This window comes from Geotrypetes seraphini, chromosome 12, assembly GCF_902459505.1.
Source record: "Geotrypetes seraphini chromosome 12, aGeoSer1.1, whole genome shotgun sequence".
Classification (NCBI taxonomy): Eukaryota; Metazoa; Chordata; class Amphibia; order Gymnophiona; family Dermophiidae; genus Geotrypetes; species Geotrypetes seraphini.
This window is the reverse complement of record NC_047095.1, coordinates 14469330-14483707: the sequence shown is the minus strand read 5'-3', so window position 1 is coordinate 14483707 and position 14378 is coordinate 14469330. Positions and strand designations below refer to the sequence as shown.

Here is a 14378-nt window from a genome sequence, read left to right as displayed (position 1 = left end):
ATCTTCTTTTGCCCAGCACTAGGTACCTCTTTGCAGTCCTTGACGCTCAGTTTAATGGAGTATTGCCACCTCAGAATAACTCTGCAGTTTCTTAGCACTTTTGCTTCTTTTACTGATCTTATTCCTAGGTATCTGCTATTGGCCCTGATATATTATGTGTGTTTATTTGTCAATGCCTTCCTGTGCTAATGCTATTCTCTGTTAATGCCTTCCTGTCCTGTAAATGATTTTATGCGATTTTGTGTTTCCATCTTGTCAGATGAATTTAAAAGAAGATTTTAATAATGATACCGTTAATGTCTTTTTGTGTTTGTCTTGTTGAAATATGTTTAGCATTTCTTAAATATGTATGCATGTAATTTTGTAAACTGCATAGTTTTTATGCGATATATAAATTTTTAAATAAATAAATTAAAAAAAATGTGAAAACATAAGGGTTTGCTTTTTTTTTTTCTTAAAATCATGCCCTCATGTTATATTTCATTTCTGCATTACCAGAATAATGCCAGTCTAGGCATGAATCATAATGTTTTTGACTACTTTGTCATTTATACTATTAAGCTCCAGTATCCTCAGTAATGAGAGAGAGAAAATTTCACTTCACATACGATTATTCTTATCTTGTTTGTTACAGGCCAACTGGATTACTATAAACCAATTTTTATATATTATCAATTTAAGGTGGAGGCTCACTCTGTTAAGATGTATTTCTTTCCAAGAGGGGAAGCATGGAAGAGCAAGAATTAACCCCATTAGCAGGCTGAGAACCAGAGAAATCAGTATTCAATTCCTACTTGATGATCTTTGTGATATTGGGCAAGTCACTTAAACCTCCAGTGCAGACTTAAATAGTGAGCCTTCCGGGGACGGGAAAATACCTACTTTAGCTGAATATAACCCACCATGAAATACTACTGAACAGGCGTGAGCTGAATTCAACTCCATTGGAGTTTAAGGATAGAAATCCAGGGAAGGGGCACCTTGCTGGTGTCTCTCTTTTATTTTTCTTTTTTGTAAGATCTCAGTAGACTGTTTATATTTCAAAACTTCCCCAGCTCTTTCCTTCCTCCAAAAGAATAGACACTAGCTGTTTCCTTCCGTGAGAGTTGCTCAAGTTTAGTGGATGCTTTTTCGGTAGTGCAGTAAGAGACTTTTCTGACAGTATCCTTGCAATGTATATCAGAAAACACATTTAAATAGCTATTCTTTATTCTGGAGTAATGATTTTCCCCTTGATCCTAAGAAATCCACAGCTTTTTCCTCAGGGGTGTGGGGAAGGCCATATTATGGATATGATAGCCTTGTTTAATGTCACTATTTGTAATATATAATTGCAGTGTATCTTTTCATTTGCTCTGCTAAATTTCTTATTTTCTGATATTATCTGACATTTTTCTTAGAGGCTGTGGGTGCTATAGAGGTTTCCAGTAATCCTTGGGAGGAGCTGCAGACTCAGTGTTCTGAGGTCTCTAGCTGGGCGGGCCACCCTTGCTGCAGAGCACCTGTCTGGCCAGACTGCCTAACACTAGGACCATACTTTGTAAATTTCTTGATCTCTTGGTAGACAAAGCAGGGGACCACGTGGGCTGTATGTATAACAGAGTTATTCATTGCTGCTACCTGTTTAGCTATTTCTATTATCTATGTAGATCAGGGGTGCCCACACTTTTTGGGCTTGCGAGCTACTTTTAAAATGACTAAGTCAAAATGATCTACCAACAATAAAATTTTAAAAAAACACAAAGCACACTGTATGCAGAGAAAATGTTAATTATCATTTATATTCCACGGGTTTTCAAAGAGATCAAGGCAGATGACTTTATGCAATGTCACCTCAGGAACAACTATACAAAAATAGACAAATATACTCCCTCCCTTTTTACTAAACCGCGATAGCGGTTTTTAGTGCAGAGAGTTGCGCTGAATATCCTGCACTGCTCTTGATGCTCATAGGCTCCCTGCGCTAAAAACCGCTATTGCAGTTTAGTAAAAGGGCGCCATAGTGCATAATATAGACAGCAGATATAAATTCTCAAAATAGACACATTTTGATCACTAAATTGAAAATAAAATCATTTTCCCTACCTTTGTTGTCTGGTGATTTCATGAGTCTCTGGTTGCACTTTATTCTTCTGACTGTGTATCCAATATTTCTTCCCTTCTTTCAGCCTGCTGTATGCTTCCAGACATCATTCCCTCCGCCAACATTTTCTTCCTCTCTCCCTGCCCCCTCCCCTTTCATTCTTTCTGTCTCCCTGCCTGCTCCCAAGCCACTGCCGCTGCCATCGGGGAACTGGCTCCAAACCACCATCGCTGCCATCAGGGAACAGGCCTCAAAACCACCACTGCTGCCATTGGGGAACAGGCCTCCCAAGCTCTCCCCGCTTCCCCACACAGAAGCGTCGAGCCAACCTGATTTTCTCTCCCCGACGTCATTTCTGACGTCGGAGAGGAAGTTCCAGGCCAGCCAGGCAGCGATTGGCTGGTCCGGAACTTCCTCTCCGATGTCAGAATTGACGTTGGGTGGGGGAAGTTGGTCGGCTCAGCGCTTCTCAGTCGGGAAGCCAGTAGAACACAAAGGCAATGTGATCGACTCACGTTGCCTTCATGATCTACTGGTCGATCGCTGCATGCTGGTGCCAGATCAGGGTAAGGGCTTGTGTTTGGGTGGGCGGGGGAGGGTTTGATGCCGGTTCTCAGGGGAGGGGCTAACAAATTGAGTCAACGCTCGGTTTACGAAGCACGATTTGCTCGAGTGTTTTGCGCGTCTTGCAAAACACTTGCAAACCGTATTACTCACAAACCGAGGTTTGACTGTACTTCCAAGTCTCTTTCCTGGGGGCTCTCTCCAAGTATAGCACCGGACATCTTGTATTTGTGCAAATGATTTTTGTTACCGACATGCATCACATTGCACTTATCCACGTTAAACCTCATTTGCCATTTCGCGGCCCATTCCTCGAGTGTATTTATGTCTCTTTGTAGGTCTTTGCTATCTTTCTGTGTCCTCACTACTCTGAATAACTTTGTATCGCCGCAAATTTAATCACCTCACTCGTCATGCCAATTTCTAGATTGTTTATAAATATGTTGAAGAGCACAGGCCTGAGCACCGAACCCTGCGGCAGTCCACTCGTGACGCTTTTCCAGTCTGAGTATTGTCCATTCACCCCAACTCTCTGTTTCCTATCCACCAACCAGTTCTTAATCCACGTTAGTATATCACCCTCAATTCCATGGCTCGCAATTTTTCGAAGTAGATGTTCATACGGGACCTTGTCGAACACCTTCTGAAAATCTAGATATACATTGTCGACCAGGTCACCCTTGTCTAACTGCCCATTTACTCCTTCGAAGAAGTGCAATAAGTTTGTCAAGCAAGATCTTCCTTTGCTGAAGCCGTGCTGGCTGGTCCTCATCAGTTTGTGTTTGTCAAGGTGATCGATGATGCGGTCCTTTATCAGCGCCTATATCTGTACCACTTACCCATTGTACAAAGGCTAGAGTTCACCTGGAGGAATCTATCTGGCTAAATCCTTTAGAAAATTGCCCTCTCTTATGCTTGGATGAGACATGTTTCGGGGTTTAGATCAAGTTCAGCATAGTAGCTGCTGGATTTTAGTCTTGACTATCATTTATAAATCCATTCTATCTCCTGGGGAAGGAAAGCAATACAAATCAGAAATATAGAAGCAATCTATTGAGCCTCAAGTTAACTGTAAAATAAATAAATGGATTTGTAACGGGTGATGAAAGAATGGCTTTTCTCAGAGAAAGCTAAACTGACCTTTGTGAAACTCAGAGCATTGTGCGGGCAGCTGACAAAACACAGAAAAATGTATTACAGTAAAAATCACTTTCTAATTCCTGGAACAATATATTTGATGCTCTAGTAAGTTGGTAGTGCTGCATAGTCGGTGGATTTTTCTTCCTCTTCTGGCAAGCATCAGTAGAAAGCCCATATTATATACCAGATTGTGACCGTAATATTAAAAGGATCTTGTTTTTGGTTCACAACACCATTTGAATCTTCTTGTAATTAGGGTAGTGGGGTTTGTTTGTTTTTTGTAAGTTTGAGATTGTTGTGGCCGTCGGAAAACACCAGTATTCTGACTCATATTGTAACTTGTTAGTGGGTAATATATTCGCATGATGCGCATTCTATAGATTAGCGCAGTAGTTCAGAAACCTGTCCCAGGGGAATTGCAGCCAGCCAGGCAGGTTTTCAGAATATCTGCAATGAAAATGCATGAGATTGATTTCCATACAAATTTCTCTCATGCATATTCAGCATGGATGTCCAGAAAAATCCTGACTGGCTGGGACAGGAACCTCCTATCAAAACAAATTTCAGCACAAAGAATAATAGAGTTAGCATGAGATCTCACTAGAAAAACTATATGCTTGTATAAATTTGAATAGCTCATTTGGCACTGTTAATTTAATCAGGGCTGTGGAGAGTCGGCAGCAATTTTTGGGCTGTGGGGTCTGAGTTGGTGAAAATGTGCTGACTCCAACTCTGACTCCTAATAGAGTTAAATTATATGTCATGCAAATATGATGTTTAAATTTCTTATTTCATAGATAATAATTTGATTAACCCATTTGTTTCAGGATATGTTTTACTTTTAGAATATGTTTTGATATCAAATTTTTAATGATTACAAAATGTAATATATTTTATGATATTTATATTAGTGAAAGTGTCACCTAGAGAATGAGCTCTGTCCCTGCCCCCATGAACTCCTATATAGATATATAATTAAAGGAGTTGAAGTGGAGATACCATAAATAAAGGAACCAGAGTTGGAAGGTTTTGTGTACCAACTCCACAGCCCTGAATTTAATAATATAGTAAACATTAGTAGATGAGGACCAGCTGACCTACCCAGTCTAACTGGTTGTTCTCCCTACTTTACTGTAGCTAAGGATATCTCCCAATTGTCAGACATACAAGCTTGACCACTTGCAGAGCGCTCTATATCTACATGGAGAGTTGTGTGAGGACAGAAATCCCCCCTGTCCCCACCCGTATCCCACCTATTCTCGCTTGTCCCTGTCAGAATCCCCTCCGTCCCCATCCGTCCACGCGAGGAATCCTCTACGTCCCTGCCCGACCCCTTGAGGAATCTCCTCTGTCCCCATAAAAAGCAGCAATTACTTCTGACAGTTTTGGTTTTTTTTTTATTTTTATTTTTTTTTAAGTCTTAGTTTATTTAAACCAACAATAAAATACAATATAAACAAATAACAGTTAACAGAAATGAGATGCAAACATCACCAGAAAGAATTAGAATAGACATTAGGTCATGCAACTGTAATGTTGACCATTTCTTGTTAAAAGAAATAGAGTTGGATTTTTTGGCAATATAAAGCTCGTATCTGTAGAGGACACATTATCTAAAGCAGGGGTGCCCAACGCGTCGATCGCGATCGACCAGTAGTTCAGGAAGGCAACTCGAGTCGATCGCACTCGTGTTGCCGTCCTGATCTACGGGCCGATCAGCCTGCCGCTGCTGAACATTTTAAAAAAACCCCAAAAAAACCGGCTTGGAGATTCAGCCCCTAGCAAACTTATGCTCCGGGCTCTAACGTGTGCGTGCAGGCTTCTCTTCTCTTCCCTCCGAAACCGGAAGTTATGCCCTGGGAGGGGGAGGGGGGGGAGAAGGGAAGCCTGCACGCACATGTTGAGAGCCCTGAAGCAAGCGTTCGCTACGGGCTAAGGCGGGAGACAGGTTAGTGAAGCATTTCCTCTTCTTGCTGCCGGGTCCTGCCTACTTTCTGTTTCCGCGAAGGCAGGACCCGGCAGCATTTCCCCCAACAGTTCCTCGCGATGCTGGTCGGCCGAAGCAGGGAGAGGTTGGGGCGGCGTCGGCTTTTGGGCGTGTTATTGGTGGCGGTTTGGGTCCTGGTCCCCGATGGCAGTTTGGGTCCCCGATGGCAGTGGCAGTGTCTTGGGGGAGGGCAGGGAGAAAGAAAGAAAGAAAAAGGGCAGGCAGGGAGACAGAAGGAAAGAAGAGAAACAGAAAAAAAGGAAAGGGAGGCAGAGAGAAAGAAAGGGCAGGGAAGAGGAAGGAAAAGTTGGGGGAAGGAATGAGGTTTGGAGGAGAGGAAGCATACAGGCTGAAAGAAGGGAAGAAAGACTGGATGCACAGTCAGAAGAAGAAAGTGCAACCAGAGACTCATGAAATCACCAGACAAGGTAGGAAAAATGATTTTATTTTAAATTTAGTGATCGAAATGTGTCTCAATTTATATCTGCTGTCTATATTTTACACTAAGGTCCCTTTTTACTAAACCGCAATAGAGTTTTTTAGCGCAGGGAGCCTATGAGCGTCGAGAGCAGCGCTGGGCATTCAGCGCAGCTCCCTGTGCTCTAAAAACTGCTATCATGGTTTAGTAAAAAGGGAGGGCCGGGAGGGGGTATATTTTTGTATGGTTGTTACTGAGGTGATAGTGCATAGAGTCATCTGCTTTGACCTCTTTGAAAAACCCTGGAATAGGAATGATGATTAACATTTTCTATGCGTACAGTGTGCGTTGTGTTTTTTTAAAATTTTATTGTTGGTAGATCATTTTGACTTGGTCATTTTAAAAGTAGCTCGCAAGCCCAAAAAGTGTGGGCACCCCTGATCTAAAGGATGTGAAGAGAATGGAGTTGATCCAGAGAATGGCCACTAGGATGGTCTCAGGACTTATAAACATCCCATATGAAGAACGTCTGACCAGACTGCACTTATATTCTCTCAAGGAGCGCAGAGAAAGGGGGGACATGATAGAAACATTCAAATATATCACGGGTCGCATTAAAGTGGAGGAAGAAATATTTTTTCTTATGGGTCCCATGGCAACAAGAGGGCATCCGCTAAAACTTAAGGGGGGAAGATTTCATGGTGACACCAGGAAATACTTTTTCACCGAACGGGTGATTGATCGATGGAATAAACTTCCACGCCAGGTGGTCGAGGCTAGTAGCTTGCTCGACTTCAAAAGTCGATGGGACAAATAGGTGGGGGTGCTACAGAGTTATGCATAAAAGATGGGCACTCCAGGGAAGCAGGGTTCTTGAGTGGGCAGACTTGTTGGGCTGCCGGCCCTCTTCTGCCATCATACTCTAGGTAACTTGTGAGAGGTCCTGCCAAGATCCACAAATGGTTTTTAATGCAGCAATGAGTAAAGAATCAAACAATACAATGCCAAAATCATTTAAAGCAGAATTGAGAGAAGCAATTTTCAGGACAATGGTTGCATAAGAAAAATATGCCAAAACTGAACTGGAAACCCCAAAACAAACTCAGCAAGTACATCATTTTGTACTAAACACAATTGGTGGCATAAGCATGAGAGGGGGCTGGGCGTTTTACTTTTAAGCTTAGCCCCCCACCCTCCCTCAAAATGAACATTTCCCTTGCTGTAGCTAGTGGGACATTTTGTTTTTCCATCATCTTGGTCCCAGTTTCTGCTTTTGTCTGTCTTCTACTAATTCTCTTTCCAGGCCTCGGGAGCCCTGGTTCCATCCCTTTGGGAGTCCCGTGAGGGGGGATCCCCGAGGAGATGCCTTGTGGGGATGGGCGGGGACGGAGAAGATTCTGGTGGGGATGGGCGGGGTTTCTGACCCTGCGCAACTCTATTTCCCAGCAAGCATCGTAGCTTCCTACAGCATTGAGTCTCTAGAAGCAGACCACGCATCAACGCCATCAATCTAAGGATCTGCAAGTTGTCTCTCCTCCTAGATGTGCATCTTCATTGAGCTCACCCTCTCCGCGACAACTTGCTGCACCTATAGTACCGGCTGGTGAGCCTTCAGTATTGGTGCATGTTGCTCAGCAGACATCACAGGCCTTGACAGCATCAAGTCTCTTGATGCAAGCCAAAAGAGGTTGTTTCTCCCATACAGGGTGCGTCTTCTGCCAGGTCACCCATACCAAAACAACTTGCTGCACTGACAATACCTGTTGTTGAGAATCACTACTAGTGCACTCTTTTTGAGAGAAGCTCAATGAATTCTTTCACAGGGAGATTGCCACTGTTTTTAGGTCGCATTGCATGTGTCTCCTAAACAACTCCTGGTACCGGCCCAACATGCTCATCCAGCTGCGAGGCAACAAGGTTCCATGACTAGGAAGTGATGTCAAAGGGAGAGCTGGCACAGGCAGCAATTTGGAGATGCTGCTCATGCGGGGGAAGCTAACCAGGGAAGGGGTTTGTGTGTGCGGCAGAAGGGGTAGGGAAGGACCAGGGGTGTGTGGAAAAGAGGGTGAGCTTCCCAACCTCTCTACGCCAGTGGCCCTAACCACTGTAGTCTTTCCTCATACAAGAGGAGTTCCATCCCTTTTATCACCTTTGTCGCTCTTCTTTGAACCTTTTCTAGTTTTGCTATATCTTTTTTGAGATAAAGCAACCAGAATCGAACGCAATACTCAAGGTATTGCGTTACATGAAGCGATACAGAAGCATTATAATATTCTTAATCTTGTTTATCATACTTTTTCTAATAATTCCTAGCATATATGGGCACATTTCTTGAATTTGTCAAAGAGCATCTAGATTGCCCAAGGTCAAGACTTCTGGAATAATGTACAGTAGTTTGGACAGATAAAATTTTAATTTTTATTCATAATAGCAAATATTAGGTTAAAACCAAACACTGCCCTCCAAAGTAAAGATGTTATCCTAGCAGTTAAACATAATTTTTATTTATTTCTTCCATTTGTGCGTTGCACATACCTATACAAGCTCTAGGCGACATTACAGAGGAAGGGGTTAGAAGAGGGTAGGGAGGACTTTGGAGGGCAGGAAGGAGTGGAGAGGAGAGAAGCATGTAGAATATTTCATAGAACTTCCTAACTCTTACATTAAGAGCACCATCTATGTAAATGATATCTAAATGAATTAAAGTAATATGTGAAAAGGAATAGAAGAGAGGAATCATTAAACAATAGAATTCAGTTAATAAAATAAAAACAATAGGGGTAAAAACAATGGAATAAAATTTAAAATAATTAATAAACTGGAAGAAAAAATTGAAAAACAAAATCAAATAAGTCTGGCAGAAGTCCAATTTCCTGAAGCAACTCTGTTGCCTCAGCATATTTTAAATAATCCCAATGGCAAAAGTCCAGGCGAGACAGATATCAGCTCGGGCTTTCCAGCTGCTGCAGCTCCGACTCATCGCTTCCAGGCAGAAGATGCACAGAGATAGAACAATTCAGCGCCGGGCCGCACTGTTCTCGGTGGGTGGCGGATGTTCATGGGCAGCTCCCGAAGAATACAGCACTCTGCCTCCATCAGACAACCGGGAGGAGGAGTCCATGGCATGGTCCCACCCCACAGATCCGGAGACACCATCAACTCCTCCCCAATGAGAAAGCAGACACCGTCTCATCCTAGGCAACCACCAGCAGCGATCAACCATGCCTCCGCTGGCCCCGCCTCCAGCAACGATCTCCCCGCAGCGATCTCCAGTCACCACACGCAGGTAGGAAGGGCCTCTGCTGAAAATGAACCGTTCCAGGCCTTTAGGTTAGTAGACAGTTATGCTGTGATTCTATAACTGTGAAAAAGACAGACTGACTCTGTAAATTAACACTACCCAGGAGGAGGACCCGCTGAGCAAAAATTTAGCTCAGAGAAATAAAACTCTGAAGAGGGAGAGGTAACCCCGGTTGCACGGAGATTTTTCATTTCTTGAACGAACCTCCTTTTGTAAATTCTTATGGTTGTTACTCTTTAACAGAAGTCAATCAATCAGACAGGGTCTCCTGAAGTAGACACCGAAACGGGGCCGCGTCGGGACCCTGATAAGTACTTTTGATTATCAACAAAATGAATATAGAGTTTCCAGTGTTAACCTGAATGCAAAAAGTTTATCTGTTTTGAAAGTTCTGACTGCACACTGCAGCTTTTTAAGAGACTCATACAGTTATAACAATTTACACCTTTGAGTTGGACTCGCTTTGAACATTTATGAAGCAATGATTGGAAGATAAACTCTTTCCCTAAGAGGGGGTTACCTCTCCCTCTTCAGAGTTTTATTTCTCTGAGCTAAATTTTTGCACAGCGGGTCCTCCTCCTGGGTAGTGTTAATTTACAGAGTCAGTCTGTCTTTTTCACAGTCTAGTGCTTTTTCTGACTCCTATTTACCTTGTCCCTGCTAAAGTGGAAACATAGGTGATTCTATAGCTGTCAAACTCCTCCTATCCAAGATGTTTTCTGACTCGCCCAAGTGAAAATTAAAAGAAAAAAGTACAGAACCCTGTAAAACTATGAATAAGGTAGATGAAAGGAACAAAATAAAGTAGAAACCAACAAAATAAAACTAAAAATATAAGAGAGAGACACTGAAGCCCAGGTCTTACTCAGGCAACATTCTAGAACAGAATGGTGGCAATATCATGGTTTATGGCTTTGTTGCATTGGGACCTGGATGATTTGCTAACAGTGATTATACCATGAATTCTGCTTTACACTGGTAAACTTTACCGAATGATAGAGCATTCCTCTATTTAAGTAAATCTATATAGAATAGTAGAAGAAAAGATTTCATGTTTGGATTGTCCATATCAAAGTCCCAACTTAAACCCTATTGAAATGTTTTGGCAAGTCCTAACATAAGGCAACCCTTAAATATCAGAGTTCTGTGTGGAAGAATGGGCCAATATTCCTCAAGAGCAATGCTTGATTGATCAGAGTTTTGCTGCTCATGGAGGTGCCACATGAATGTAGGGTTCACATACTTTTGTACACAAGGATACCTTGTTGAATCTTTGTTGAATAAGTTATTCATTGAGGTTTTCTTTTCTTTTTTTTTCTTTTCTTGGGGTTTAGATCAGGATCTAATCATGTTTTGAGTACAAAATATGCTAAAACACATACCATCCTTTGAGTTAACAAACATTTTCTTAGTACCAGAGCTGCAGAGCAGCCTGGTAAGAGGCCAACTTGTTTCTGGCTGTAGAAAAATTAATTTTCTTGGGACAGCCCATTGTGTATGGTACATTACAAGGATGCAAGCTAAAAGATTTTTTGATTTGATTTTTGCTTGCTCTATCATTTTTCAGGATTATTCATTTTATTTGTGTTTACTGTTTTGTTATGTGTTTGTTTGTTTTTTAATTTCAGAAGGTAGTGTTGTCAGTAACATACCCTATTTTACTATAGTGCATCTGTTGAGCAATAAGCTGCATTAGTGACACAAGAAAGAAACCCTAAGGGGCCGGATTCTATAAAAAGCACCTAGCAGCACCTACATTATAGGTGCTGTGCAGCGTGGTTGTCGATCAACCGCTAGGCACCATTTATAAGATCACACTTAAGCAAACATAGGCATTGCTTGGCATCCTACACATAGACACCGCTCCATTAGGCCAGCTTTTCACTCACCTAATTTAACGGTGCCTATGTTGAATGCCTAACGATGCCTATTCTCTGTCCATAACTACACTTACTGTTTGAGATAGATGACCTTAGGTGTGGGAGGGCGCCTCCACTTAGGCATTGCTAGGCATCCTAAGTGTTCAGTGCTGAACTCTTAGATTGTTTAATTTTTTTTGATTGGCTGAAAACCAGTGTGGTCAATTACCATATCGATTAAGCCAGTTAAAAAATAAAAGTTAGGCGCTGATCCTGAGCTTAGGCATTGATAGGCAGCTGCAGTTAGAGTGCCTAGCCGCGTCTAATGTAGGTGCCATTTATAGAATTCCCCAGTGAATCGATTCAAATCGATTTGTTTTTTTGCTGGCCATCCACTGCCACTGCTGCTCCTACTTTAGGAGGCCCAATGTCAGAGCTCACGGTGGGAGGGGAGGAGTGTTGGTCGGGAAGTGCTGCATAGGCGCCAACACTGTGGTACCCTCGGCTCCGTGGCTTTAGAGGGTTCCGTGAAGGCCAACATGTTTTCCCCTTCTTACCCACCTGGCCTCCCAGTTTTACTTCAAAACTAATTACAACCTGCAGAGGATCCACGGTGATGTAGCGATTCTAGCAGGCTGCTGTCATCCTCTGCTGCACATTCCCTCTGCCATGGTCCAGGCCAAAACAGGACGTGATGTCAGAGGAGGGGCGGGACTGCACGCAGCAGAGGTAATGTGCATCAGAAGCTGATGGCAGCCTACTAGAATCACTACATCACCAGCAATCCTCTGCAGGCTGTAATTAGTTTTGAAAGTGAGACGGGGAGGCCAGGGAGAAGCCGGACAAAGGTGGAGAGAAGAGGGAAACATACCCACCTTCGGGAGGCCCCCTGGTGTAGCTATTAGAAGTACACGGAGGGAGGAGGTCCAAAGAGAGGGACATATGCCAGACTGAGGGGGGGGTAAGGGGAAGAAATAATGGGTCTTAAAACAGAGGAGAGGGAGAAAGATGGTGGACAATGGAATGGAGGGAGGGAGGGATAAGAAAGGGAGAGAAATTGGACCCAAGGAATGGTGTGGAGGGAGGGGAATAGAAATACTGGATGTGGGGAGTAATTAGAGAAATATGCTGCACTGCTGGGACGGAGACAAAAAAAGAGGTGCCAGACCTCCCGGGGAAGGAAGTGAAATGGAAGTGGATGACAAAGATGGATGGTGAGCACGGAGAAAGAAAAAAATGTCAAATAGGCAGGAGACCCTAGCAAGTGAGTTAACAGAAGACAAACAGAATCCAGAACCTGGGACCAACAAGATTTGAATAATGACCAGACAACAAAAGGTAGAAAAAATAATTTTATTTTCTGTTTTCTGATTACAATATGTCAGATTTGAAATGTGTATCCTGCCAGAGCTGATGTTAGACAGCGAATGTGAGCTAGGACCCAACAGAGAGAGAGGAAAAGTCTTTTTTGTTTGTTTATTTTGTTTACACCACAGCGCCAGCGTGGGTAGGAGAGGGCAAAGGGGTGGGGTGGATGAAGAGGCTACAAAATAAACTCACCAGGATGTTTGAAAAAACACCCAATTGGGCAGGAAGATTGAATTGAAAAATCGATTCAATAGGCTGAATCGATCAAATCGAAAAATTTTCCCTGAATCGGGCAGCACTAGCACACACATACCAGTTGAGGGAGCATTCTGCCTGTTACCTGAGAAATTATCACTACAGTGGCTGGGTTAGATTTGGGGGGTGAATTTAGGAAGTGCAATCTCCAGTTAGGAGCAAGAATAACTTACCTTCCTTTAAAGTTTATCTTTGATTCCACTTCACAGGTTGTATAAGCAAAAATGGTTATCTGCTGTTTAGATTTCATTTTAGAGAATAAGAATATGGATTCTTCACAAAAGTATTTATAGAATGAGCTAGTATGATAATCTGAATTTACAGGAATCAGACATCCCTCTGGATCCAAGGAGATATTCAGAGATCAAAACAGAAGTCAAGATTATTCCAGGATGGCAGCATGACCAGAATTCTCTCAGGCTTTGAGGACATCTCTTTGAATGAGAGTTTGAACAGACTGCATGCTGTGGACAGGGATGGACAGGGACAGGTGAGGAATCTGAGACAATGCATTTTTGCATTTCAGCCTTCCATTTCTTATTACTAAAATCGCAATGAATGTTCATTTGATCTGATAAGCCCTGAGGACTGACTCTAGGCCGGATGCTCTAAAATCACCATTAAAATCCTGTGGGTTGCTGTGGTGCCTGTAAATGGTTTGATTTGAAAACGGCGTTCAATGTTGAAACAATTTTGCATTCAAATGATTTTCGTGGAGGTCTACCATAATCCCATTCAATCAGTTGTTGGAGAAAGCGACTGACATGTGCGCAGAACTGGCAGGGGAAGCCCTAAAGCATCCTCCTGCTACTCTTGCCACTGTTTGGGCAAGAAGAGTAGAGTTTTTGTTGTTTGTGTTTTTTTTAATGGCTAGTGATGTTGTGTATGTGTTATACACGCACAACATCTGTCCCCATTAAAAAAAAAAAATTTTTAATGTTGTACCGGTATACCCCCCCGCCCATGCCAACTAACCCCTCCCCCCACTTAAAAAAAATTGGCAGGAGGAAGCTCATTCCCTCATGCCTAGGCCACCTAGACCCCCTCCTTTAAATTGAATATTGGCAGGAGGGATGCCCACTCCCTCCTGCCACAAGGGCCCCACCCCAAACCCCACAACCCTCCTGCAAATCCCTGAACCTACTCATTTACCTCTAAATTGAAGATCAGCAGTATGGATACCCATTCCCTTCTGCCAGCAGGACCACCTCTTCAAAATGGCGGTCCTTCTTGGTGTATCCTGGGATGCACTGGGCCTAAGACTGATTGGTTCATGCACCTAAGGCCCCTTCCATAGGAGGCATTTCTCCTGCCCATCTTCAATTTAGAGGTATGTATGGGGGTTCAGGGGTTTGCAGGGTGGGTTCAAGGGTTTGTGGCAGAGCCTCGGTGGCAGGAGGGAG

At 43.0% G+C, this 14378-nt stretch overlaps 1 protein-coding gene across 2 annotated transcripts in view; it reads left to right on the top strand.

The window, feature by feature from the left end:
- Window positions 1-14378, top strand: part of CDC14A (cell division cycle 14A) — a 210273-nt gene that overhangs the window by 135509 nt on the left and 60386 nt on the right. For both annotated transcript variants that reach the window (XM_033915989.1, XM_033915988.1), the window contains exon 11: window positions 13300-13465. In XM_033915989.1, the coding sequence (XP_033771880.1) occupies window positions 13300-13465 (166 nt within the window). The remainder of the gene's footprint in view (window positions 1-13299; window positions 13466-14378) is intronic.